The sequence below is a fragment of the Cydia splendana genome, chromosome 11, assembly GCF_910591565.1.
Source record: "Cydia splendana chromosome 11, ilCydSple1.2, whole genome shotgun sequence".
Lineage (NCBI taxonomy): Eukaryota > Metazoa > Arthropoda > Insecta > Lepidoptera > Tortricidae > Cydia > Cydia splendana.
The window spans coordinates 18,069,678-18,082,684 of NC_085970.1; the positions used below are offsets into that span (position 1 = coordinate 18,069,678).

Genomic DNA, 13,007 nt, shown 5'->3' on the forward strand with positions numbered 1-13,007 from the left:
CGTACTATACCTGTAAAAAGGTTGAATGAGGCCTCATAATCAGAGTACACTTGTTTGTTAAAAACTAAATTAGATTTTTTTTCTTTGTTACCAAGTAACCGTTCTTGCAAAGTTACGATTCATTATTTAAGTTTACTACACAAAATAATAAATAATAATACTTGAATAATTGGGATTAAAAACTAAATGTATCTACCTAATTATCCATTTCTTTATATAAGAAAAATTCAAAGCTTTTAAAACCAATATACTAATGCAGCAATCGTAATAATCACCTAGAAGTGCGGTTTACCTACATCCTTAGTTACTTATCATCAATTGACGTCATTTAAAATAATTATATTATAAAAATTAAATTCTACGAAAATCATGAGAAGGTCTATCACTGGCAAGCATAGTTACTAAGGAAATAGCCATTAAATATTAATAATTTAGTTACTAGCTTCCCTTGATAATGCTCAATACCAATCCTTTTCTACTTCATAGGTACCTACAAGTCCCTGGCCCAATATTACAGGGTTCTATGTTACATTTTCAAGATTGTTGAAATTCGACTTAATGTCACTGTGACAATGTTCAAATCTCAGTTCGATAAAAGTGAAACATAGAACCCTGTAATATTGGGCCAGCGAAGTGTAAACATTTTCCTCTTGAGTTTGTGGTACCTACAGTCAGCAGCAGAAGTTGCTAAGCGGGTGAGGTGCTCAAAATTACTCTTATTCTCTTAATAATAAAGGCCCGTCAAAATCATTTTGAACACCTCGCCCGCTTAGCAACTTCTGCTGCTAACTGTACCAAGTAGTACCAACAGCAACACATCTAACTATCCATTATGCCTATTAGGATATTATGTTTCTCCAATAAGGTTTTACAGATTGTTAGTTAAATGTGTGGATACATATAAACTAGAGGTTTAAATTAAAATAAGTTTATTTGTTAATTTTTTTTTTGATTTTCTGGCTTTACTTAGGCTTAGGAGGCCCTCTTAAGTTGTGCTCTGATTTGCAACTTCTGCTGCTGACTGTACAAGCATTCCATGTGCGTTATTTTTTGTTTTTTTTTTCCTGCTTGCTATGGGAACGTTATGATTCAAATCGCACAAATTGTTTTGTGGAGCTTATGGGCAGTCGCTGTCATCGAAATGATCAAGTGATAGAGGTATTATATTAGGTAGGTTTCTTTTTAGCCCCGGACGAAAGAAGAGTCAAGGGATTTTTCACATTAAAGAAACCAAGCCTTTAATAGGGCAGTCGCTGTCATCGAAATGATCAAGTGATAGAGGTATTATATTAGGTAGGTTTCTTTTTAGCCCCGGACGAAAGAAGAGTCAAGGGATTTTTCACATTAAAGAAACCAAGCCTTTAATAGGGCAGTCGCTGTCATCGAAATGATCAAGTGATAGAGGTATTATATTAGGTAGGTTTCTTTTTAACCCCGGACGAAAGAAGAGTCAAGGGATTTTTCACATTAAAGAAACCAAGCCTTTACTAATTGAAAAAATAATGCATTTGAATTTGGGGTGTTATAAGTATAAGTTTAACAGGTGTGTACCTGCGGGTGAATCTATGTGTCATTAGTGCTTATGTACTGTGGTGTTATCGTAACACTTCATTAATAATTAATCTACGGCGTTGCAGGCATAATCTAAACTGAATCAGGGCGTGCCTAACTAATATCTAGTTATCATCACGTGCTGACAATATTCTGCTGGCCGGCACGCATTTTATCCTCCTATGGCCCAGCCATACAAATGAAAAATGCAAAGTTTGCCGCAGAAATTTGAACCTTAGGGTAGGTAAATAGGGTTGATTTTGCGTTGTTTAAAACTGAACGAAACAAAGCAAAAGCAACTCTGTTTCAATCGAATATGGTTTAATTTTCATTGAACTGAATAAGTACTATATGTAGGACCTTGGGCCTTAGGAGGATAGGTATTACTTTGTTTCTACTTATTACCTATTCTTCACAATTATTATCTCAATCTTTCTGTTCTCAGGTTAGAAACGGTGGTGCAGCTTATAGCCGCGCATCCTCAACTGCTCGACCCGTACCGGTTTCCCATCGGCCGGGGTCGCTCCTTCCCCACCACCCCCCTGCACCGGGCTACTATGAATGGAAACAAGTGAGTACAACTCTTACTGTATTATACCTAAGGCGCCTTTCATACATTTAGTCGAGCACAATGTATGTATGGCCTTGATTTTTCGCTTGCCGCTTGCATCCACTCTGCCTAACGGCCTGGCCACGACATTGCACGACTGGCTTCGGCTAAGGCGACAACCATAGGTTGGAGCGAGACACAGCGATCGGACCTTTCGTTCCCACCTATGTTGTCGCCTTAACCAAAGCCAGTCGCGCAATGTCGTGGCCAGGCCGTAAGGCTGCCGCTGCAAGCAGCCTCAGAGCACGCTGCTCAAATCCTATGGACGCTCCATGCAACGCTGCACGCTCGCCGACATCGTCGCGCCGCTGGTTGGTCGCCACTGAGACCGTTCATAACCTTTTACCAGGCTAAGGCCCACTTGCACCATTCCACTAACCCGGGGTTAACCGGTTAAACCTGGAGTTACCATGGTTACCAGTACAATTTGACACTGGGTTGACGGTTAAACCGCTTAACCCCGGGTTAGTGGGATGGTGCAAGTGGGCCTAAGGGATATATATTTCCCATATACGGCACTTCAAACATGTGTTCTATTTTCGACGATTAAGAAATTCGATTATAATTTTTGAAATGTCAGCCTGGTAAATGGTTAAATCGTAGATAAAACCTTGGCATCAGCGAATGCTTGACTCGTACTGTTTCCCCCTTTACTACATATACCTAGGTTAACGTGTACCTACACTTTCTTGAATAACCGGATTCTAAAGTTCCGAAAAATTTCAGTTCGGGGGTTCAGTAGAGAGATAATTTCAGGAGCTTGTTCGAATGAGGTAATTCCTATGAAACTACCTGGCTCATTCATTTCAGTTATATCATTCAGTTTACAGGGTTCTTAATCTATTATTTGGACTTCGTCTATAGACGATTTGTCGATTTGATTTGTACTTAGCAAAATTTACTTTTTTGAACAAAAAGCTCAAGTGATTTCCTATGGAGCCCCTTAATATTCAGTTACCTCGACAATCTTTAATTACTCATCTATTTTAACCGTCTTCACATAGTATTTACAAGCTATTAATCAAGCAAACCCTCAGCCTAGTTTTCGCCATATTTACATGATTTATTTGCAACATCTCATGCAGATGTATGGTAATGCGAAGGCGTGTACACACGACAATCGCTTCATATTCATATACAGTCGCCATCAGATATATCGGAGCGGCCAAGGTGCTCACAAATATCGGAACACGCCTCTATTGTCAGGGCGTTAGAGCGCGTGTTCAGATATTGTGAACACCTTGGCCACTCCGATATATCTGATGGCGACTGTACGTTCGTTATAACGCTCCGATCGGTTCTGTGCGTGTAAATTTGCTTTATTATAGACATGGGTTGGGATGTGGGAAGGATTCTACGTGGATGAGCCTGGGGTTGATATTTTCATCATCACCAATACATATAGGCCCCGTGCATAAACTATAGGGAGCAGCATAGGAGCTGTCAGATTTTTTTTTCGTCAGATGCTTCCGATGTAGCCCACAAGATGGCAGAACCTACTATGCACAAGGAAACGCTAGCACTTGCTCTGGCAATGTACATGTGCACATATGTTTCCGATTTAGGCCACAAGATGGCAGACCCTCCAACGCGCACGGTCCCTATATGCTTGTCCTGTTGTTAGACAAGTTACAAATCGGATTTTACATTAAAAATCATGATAAAGAGATTCAATATTCAATCATATTCGAAAACTAGTGGCTCTTTGAGCTAGGTATAGAACTCGCGAACCCCTACGTCTCCGTCATTTAGAAAAATATCCAGAAACTAAATAGAAGGAAAAATTCCATACAATTATAACTAATTATTGAATCTTACCACAAAATTTCACTAGAATCGGTTGAGAAGAAATGCGACATAGGTATAATGTGAACAGCCAGACAGCCGAACATACGCATAGCATTTAATTTTCTCAAGCTGGAACGGAGAGGCTTCTCTTCTTACATGATGCGCATCGCGTTCGCTCGGTCGAATACACTCTAAAAAAAATTTGGTTGGCCCTATCAATATTTTGATAGTCGTAATCAAGCATCTTGATTCCATACGAGCCTAACAAGGACTTCGACATTTCAAATAAGGTAATTCTGATTGATTTTACTATTGCTATGTAACTGAGCCAACTAAGATCTTGTTCAATATATACATGAAAAAGAATTATGCTAACTAATTGACCCTAGTAAGATCAACTAAGCTTGATATTTATTGAATCAACCTACGTTACATAATTATGTCAACAAGTTAATAATAGATGCAAGGTATACAATTGTTAGGATTAATCAATACCTACTTTATTAGTTCAATCACAGATACACTTATTGTTTTAAGTAATCGGCTTTCATTGATTTATATAAGATCGTAATTGTTGTAATTAACTTAACGTCAACTAAGAAGAAACTGCTCTTAGTTGGTCTTCATTTTTTAGAGTGTACTTATGAAAGACTTACTTATGAAGTTGTACTGACAAAACTAGTGTGCTCAATATACCGCATCCAAAATTATTGTTATTATACGCGCGGTGTCGACGCAAATTTTCCATAATAACGGTTGAAGGGGTGAAATTGGTAGCACGTGGCTTCTGACGCTTGCCTTTTGATTTAAACCACGAGAGGGCGCGCGTTCATTATGATAAACTATACATATAGGTATATATTAGCAATATATACCTATATGTATAGCAAATATATGTGGTCTATTGAACAAAATGGATAATTTAGAATTTACACTGCATGAATTTCAAAATAATTATGACAATATTGATGTACTCTGTTTTAGTGAAACATTTATTAAAAAAGGCACTGAACAAAACATAAAATTAAATAACTTTAAACTAGCAGCATCATTCAGTAGAGAGACATGTAGAGGTGGTACAGCAATATTGGTTAGAAAGTCATTAGAAGTTAAGTCCATCAATATTGTTCCAAAATTAGCATCTAACTTTTATTTTGAATGTTGTGGTATTGAAATTACAAGTATTAATTTAATAATAATTACCATCTATAGGATACCACAACAAACTCAGTCGCATTACGGTGTTTTTCTACATAAACTTGAGAGTTTGCTCCAATTTTTAGCCTTAAAATATAAAAAGAAAAAAATTGTTGTATGCGGTGACTGGAACATAGATATCCTTAAAGATAATACAGTTACGAAGGATTTAACTAGTATATTAAGGAGCTACAACTTTTCGATGCATATAAATACACCCACTAGGATCAATACCTGTATAGACCAAATTGCTAGTAACATGCGTAATGTTAAACCTGAGACCCATAAACTTGAGCTGTCTGATCACGATAGAGCCCAATCCATCACATTAAATATTAATAAAACTAAATCTTATACAACCTGGTTTGAGATGAAAAGGGACTATAGCCGTGATAATGTCAGAAAGTTTCATGATAGCATTAAAGCTCTATCTTTTTGTGAGGTTTTAAGTTCTGACAATGCACAGGAGGCTTTTAAAATATTTTATGATCTATTGAAACTTTTCTATGATCTATGCTTTCCCCTTATTAAAGTTAAAATTAACAATAGACAAAAGAAAATTAAGTGGCTGTCTACAGGTATCCGTAAGTCCTGTCAGGTCAAAAGGCAAATGCTCTTCCTAAGTCGGAAAAGTGGAGACAGTATAGACCATAATAAAATTACTCTAAAAAAATATGGTAAATTACTTGCACAGTGTATAAATAAATCAAAACAAATAAGCAACAATAAATACATATCTGCAAATAAAAACAAATGTAAAGCAACTTGGAATGTTATAGCCTCGCAGGTATCAAGCGTAGACCATTCAACTAATATAAAATATTTAAAAATTGATGACAAGACTTATGACAGTCCTCATGATATCTGCACTATACTTAACAATCATTTCATTGAATTAAGCAACGTAAATAAAATTAATATTAATACTATAAGGCCCTCAAAAATAAATATCGAAAATTGTCCATCCACTATGTTCCTGATGCCAACCGATTCAAATGAGATTTATAAAATTATTATGTCTCTGAACAACAGCAAAACTTCAGGCATTGATGATATATCAACTGAACTAGTAAAATTAACCGCATCGTTTTTAAGTGGCCCTCTGGCACACACAATCAATTTGTCTTTTAGTCATGGCTATTTTCCTGAGCAGTTAAAGACATCTATTATAAAACCGATATATAAAAAAGGAGAACGTAACGATCCCGGAAATTATAGACCAATAACAATTGTCCCGATACTGTCTAAAATAGTGGAAAAAGCCTTTTGTGTCAGATTAGATAGCTTTTTAACAAAACATAACATCCTACATCCTGATCAATACGGCTTCCGAAAAGGTCTTAACACAGAACTGGCATGTTTTGAATTTATTAAATATATAACTGAATCTATCAATAATAAATCACCTGTTATGTCCATATTCCTTGATATGACAAAAGCGTTTGACCTTGTAGATCATTCAAAGCTGCTTAAAAAATTAGACAATTACGGAATTAGAGGTCAAACAAATGACTGGCTTAGATCTTATTTAACTAATAGACAGCAAAGTACTGAAATATCAAAATTTGTTGAAATTGAAAATAATTTGCATAAATTAGTATACAGATCACCTTTACGTACGGTTGTTTCAGGAGTACCTCAAGGAAGTAACTTAGGGCCCCTTTTATTTTTACTCTTTATCAATGATCTTCCTAAAGCCACAAAGCCTAAAACCATACTTTTTGCAGATGATACAACCATCGTAGTCAGGAGTCAAAACCAACACACATATGAGTCTGATATCAATGATGCCTTGACAGACATGAATGATTGGATACTTGATAATAATCTTCTAATTAATCTGAATAAAACGCAGTACATGCAATTTCATTCTTCCAGAACAACGCCGCCACTAATTAATATGAATATAGACAACATTCCCTTACAGAAAAGTAATACCATTAAATTTTTGGGTTTAAATATAGACTCCTCACTAAACTGGAGAGAACATATTAGTTCAGTGTGTAAAAAACTAGACCGTTTCATTTTCGCCCTAAGAAAGCTACGTCAGTGTGTGTCCTATGAAGCAGCCCTTACAGCTTACCACGGCCACGTCTCATCTATTCTTAACTATGGTCTCATCTTATGGGGTAACTCTGTGGATGTGGAAAGGGCATTTAAATTACAAAAAAAATGTGTTCGCGCAATTTCTAATGCTCAAATTGGTAGTAGCTGTAGACCATTGTTTAAAAAACTCAATATATTACCTTTAGCATGTATTTACATTCTAAAAATTTGTAATTTTGTTAAAAGATTTCCAAAATACTATGTTAAACGTTCTGATATATATTGTTCAAGTAACCCTAGACCACAATACAAAAACATTCTAAACCAACCGCGCTGCATGACCGACATTTACAGAAGAAACGCTTACAATGCGAGTATTATAATATACAATAAATTACCCGTCCACATAAAAGCACTCGAGGACAAGAAATTTACTCAAAATCTGAGATTTTGGCTCATGGAACGCTGTTTTTATACTGTAAAGGATTTTATGAATCATACGGAGTGAATATTACAACCATTTCAGTGTCTTCTAATTCAAATTCGAATGTAACTGTTTTTATATTACTGACTCTTTTTTACTGATGTTAAGTTACCATTTGTCGGATTAATTTATGTTGTATCATTTGTATGTAATGCTAATTAATATCCTCTATAATATTTGCATACTGTTTAAAACAGTTGAAAAAGGTGAAACATATTTTATTTTTACACTAACACATGTAATCTTTACCCTTTTTCTGCGAATAAAATTTTTGTTTGTTTGTTTTGTTTGTTTGTTTGTATCATTAATCAAACATTAAACTGGGGTCTTAAATTGATAAAGAAAGAGCGCTGGAGGCCTAGCGGTAAGAGCGTGCGACTTTCAATGCGGATATCGTGGGTTCAAACCGCGGCTCGTACCGATGAGTTTTTCGGAACTTATGGACGAAATATCATTTTGATATTTACCAGTCGCTTTTCGGTTTCGCTCGGCATTTCGCTTATAAATCTTACCAACGAAATATTAATGCTCGACGTTGTATACTGTACAATATGACAAATTCAAGGAAATTGAGTTATACTGAATATGAATTTCCTGTTTCATAATAATATGCTATAATTTTACAAAACTACATTACATACCCAATACAAGTACAGTAGTAGTATTTTATTGTAACGTTTTTAACGACTTGTACGTACGCGGAGGCTGTTAGTATCCTAATAAGTACCTATACTTGGTCAAGCAGATCTTGTAGTAGAAAAAGGCGGCAAATTTGAAAAATGTAGGCGCGAAGGGATATCGTCTCATAGAAAATTTGAATTTCGCGCCTTTTTCTACTGACAAGTTTTGCTTGACCATCTATATTTAACTGCCTTCTGACTTCTGACCTACTCTAGGTCTACTCTAGTAGGAAGGTACAAGTAATATCGCCTTCCGGTTCTTCATATTGCAGCTATTCAGGTGTTTCCTGCCAAAAACGCAATCCGTACCCCGCTCGTTAAACATCGCAGATATGAATTATTTATGAATTCCACGTTCTAGGTACTGAAAATATGTGTTCGACACAATGGTTTCTGATTGTACCATGGTCAACACAGTTGACTAACCATTCGTACATCTTATTGCAACGATATAAAGTCCATAAATGCTCATTTAAGTGTGTTACTGTACATGCTGTTGGTAATCGGTTGGATAACTGTTTTGAATATTTTGGTAATGCAAAAACCGCCTTGGAATGACCTCGCTACCGAGGATTTCTCATGTATGATACGGTTTACAGTATGATGCATTGACGTATATCTCAGGACGGGCCTTATAGTCTAACGTAACTAGTTGCGCCCAATCGCACGCGGGATGCGAACTCGTCAACCAATCGCATTGTATCGATGTCTCGCCGCTGTACTGGCCCCATTCATGCGCCATTCTTATTGCCCGTAAGGCCAGTCCTGAGATACGTCAACGGTATGATGCTATTTTCCAAGTTTTCTGCTATCCAGTAAAATTTATAATTGTTTGGGTTCTGTATATTTAACATGAAATTTTCTACCCACAGGGAAGTGGTAGCGTACCTAATAGATGCCGGTATGGACCCAAACGTCCGGACCGAGAACGGTACAGCATTACACGAGGGCATCCGATACCTTCAAGCGTCAGTAGTCAAGGTGCTGCTGTCCAAAGGGGCTGATTTGAGAGCCAAGGATAGACAGGGGAACTCTGTCCATGCACTATTGGCTAAGTACCCGGAGGATGCGACGAAGAAAGTCAAGAAATATATTAGAGGTAAGTCCGAGTGGCCTAACGTACGATACTCAATAAACGTCGCTGTGAGACCAGTGTTTGAACAGTACCAGTATAAGAACGCATTCGGTACCTCCGAGTGTTGGTAGTCAAGGTTCTGTTCTGCAAATGGTCGGATTTGAAGCCGAAGATCAGACAGGGGAACTCGCTCCATTGGCTGTTGGTTAAATACCTAGTGGATGCGACGAAGAAAGTTCACTAATATATTATAGGTAAGTTTTTAATGTTTCAAATACTTCTTACCAAAGGAATTTCTGGTTCCAAAATCTGGTACACAAACCTCTAGAGATTTTCGCCAATACGATCCTCCACTTCAGATGCCACAAATTTCGATAGCGCATTGGATAATATAGCATGAGAGATGAAGAAACGCTGCTTAAATCTTCTGACGTGAACGAGGCCTAACGATGATGATTCAGTTAGTTACATTTTACATTTATATTGAAAGTTCAGCTATCTGTGTCTACCGGAGCCAACCAGGCGTCCATTGATTGTTGGATCAGCAATGTTTGGCGGATGGTCATTCAGGTAACAATTGTCACATGAAACTGGGACCAGATATTTTAAACTTCATTTAATCGTTGTTTATAGTCAGAATTTCAGCAGGTATCCATAAAAAGAAACCCGAATGAATCATTCAGTCAACAGCTACTGATAACACTGTTTATTCTTGGCTGATTAAAATTTTTGGCTGTTGATAGCGACATAATATGTAGTTACAATTTGGTTGTTGTAGTCGTGTTTCGATTATTATCTCCATAATTTTACGTCGTATTCAAACTATGTTTCCTCTGCCAGAATACGAGAATCAAATAAAAATCTCATACGAGAGCGAAGAGGATCTCCCGCGCATACCAGTGAACGACTACCCCAGCCCCGTCGGCGGTTACGTGAACGCCCACATGTGAGTTATATTACCAACACCATAAGGTTACTTTTACAATAACAGTTGTGTCGAATTATATAAAACGTTCAATAAATCAACAAAAAATCCTAAAAATTTAGTACATTGCTTTATGTTTTGTTTTGACTATATTCCGTTGCCGTTTTGGGTGGCTTTTAGCAAATTTTGTATACGTCGACACATTTGTGTAAATATTTGATTTGACGATCGGCCTGATCCTTTAAATATGTAAAGATTATTGCGTTTCCATAATCAAGTCAGTTGAAAACGTAAACACGAAGTACTACTTTTTTATCAATTGAAGGCATTTCGTCAATAAAAATGTTTTGACAGACTCATCGCGTCGCGAAAAAAATATCAGTGTGTATCTATATTTTACAATTGTCTAAGACGTATATAATACAAATACATAATGTGACTTCATGAAGTAATCGTTAAATATATGTAAAACATATGTATCATTCTATCAATTGTGTACGATTTGCAAACAATCAACAAATTGTGGTTACGTTATCAATATACATACTATACAAACGAATATAGTACTTCAACAAGATTATATCATGAAGCATTTAGAGGTAGACCAAGCTAAGCTGGTAGTGATTTTGATACCACGGACTGCGCAAGTGGTATTTAAACGTCATAATTTCATAGAAGATTGTCGTTTAAAATAACACTTGCACGGTCTGTGCTACCAAATCGATGCCAACTTAGCTTGGTCTAGTTTAACTCTAGTAGTAAAGTTTATTTGGTAGAAAAAAACTTAAAAGGTGGCGGTACGCAGGTATTAAAGGTTGCAGGATTTTTGGATAATAAACACTTGATGTTTATAAAGTTTGTTTGTTGTTTTTAAGCAATAAACGATACAAAACATAGTGTGCTATATGTATTATCGGGTTATGGTACACTGGTGTCTTTTGGGCTGTTCTATTTTCTTTGCTTTTTTCGTAATATAGGTTCTTTCTTCATTACATTACGTTCATTTCCAACATTAAAAAAACGAAGTACAGAAAAGTCGTTTAATTAAATTAGAAAAACTATATCCACAAATTATGCGTCAAAAAGATGGTCCCTTTGAACCTTAAACGTCCATTGAATTGTGCTGGCTCGCTTAACTAGACGACATTTTATTTACACAACCTCGTACCAAATATAATAATCCCATTCAAAAATAAAGTTTACAATCCATAAAAATAAAGCTCAAATTTCAACGACTCGCGTCTAAAAATATGAGTTGAAGAAGATCAGTTTCGCGGTTGCCTTAAGCGGCCGCTGAGGGCGCTGTACGTAAAGGAATCCTTCAAGATCGCGTTAATTGGAGTGCGATCTCAATTACGACACACGACGTGACACCTTTGATCCCGATTGTACTAAGAATGCTCTTTCTCTGTGACACTTTGATTATAGTCGGGACTTTTTGTCGTCATGAGTGCAGGAGAGGGACTTTGAAAGGCGTGTGTTTTGAAATTGCAGCTATATCCGATTCCAAGGCCAATTCGTATTCAGATGAAAAGTTTTGCACACTAATTATAACTGCAAATTGAAAAAATACAGCACATGATTACCGAGTGATTAAGTTCACTGTAATACGAAATATTCTTATGTTACGATTGTCACTGCTCAATTAAAATTTGACGCACCATATATACAAACGACACAAGAGCATTGTATAACTTTTTAACTCACGCTACCCCGATTATGCACTCATTAACGTAAATTATAACAACAAAAATCCAACATTCCCTTTAACAAAATTCATGTAAGCGGACAAAAAAGCGCGAAACAAAAAACTGTCAATGCAACCTCATTAAAATCTTCCGTGCCTTTGATTTTGTCTCGCAAACGGTCAGGTGAGAGCCCCCAAGACTTGCCGACATCTTTTCAAAGCGTCTCGCTACCGCTGGGATGAGCACAAATAAATAGCACAAAAAGTGCACGAAAAGAAATTTAATTCGAAGCAGTATTTTGCATTAATAGATGTAGATGAGAACGTACGTTTTACACTTTGGCGGCGCTTATCTTTAAACAAATTCTATGGAATTATGATAATATTCAGTGATTTTAAAGATAATATGCACTCAATTCATTTTAACTTTTTCAGGATTAGGGTTCTTCCAAAGCTTGGCACTAACCCCAATGCTTCTACTAACAAATCTTTTAAAAAACGAGTCTTTAACACTTCATCTTCATTAATTTGTAGGGTGCCACCATTTAAACGTGCATCAACCAAAATAATTAAAATCACTGCTGAAGTTGGTTCCCCTAAAACGGAAGCAAACGTACTAGATAGCCCTGGAATACAGCCTGACTATGTTAATTACGAAGATATGATGTCAGAAAAAACTGAAGCGGTACAAAATGTACCTGCTAATGACGAAATATATGGAAATATACCAAGCGTTAACTCAACTATGGACAAAGAAGCAGATTACAATATTCCTGGTTCGCAGAATAGCTTGAAAAAGAAACCAAAGCCACCTCCTAAACCGCTTAACCAGTTACATAAACAAACGCTTAGTTTTGGTAGTGAATTGGTTCAAAAGATAGATTTAAGAAATTCTAACAAGCAAGAGCCTAAAGACGGGGCATCGCAAGTTGACGGTAATATTAAATCTATTGATGATGATTAC

At 36.5% G+C, this 13,007-nt stretch overlaps 1 protein-coding gene across 2 annotated transcripts in view; it reads left to right on the forward strand.

Moving 5' to 3' along the window:
• The window catches only part of LOC134794871 (uncharacterized), a 162,202-nt gene that overhangs the window by 26,390 nt on the left and 122,805 nt on the right, over positions 1-13,007 (forward strand). For both annotated transcript variants that reach the window (XM_063766680.1, XM_063766679.1), the window contains exons 5-7: positions 1,997-2,122; positions 9,229-9,455; positions 10,272-10,377. In XM_063766680.1, coding sequence (XP_063622750.1) covers positions 1,997-2,122; positions 9,229-9,455; positions 10,272-10,377 — 459 coding nt within the window. The remainder of the gene's footprint in view (positions 1-1,996; positions 2,123-9,228; positions 9,456-10,271; positions 10,378-13,007) is intronic.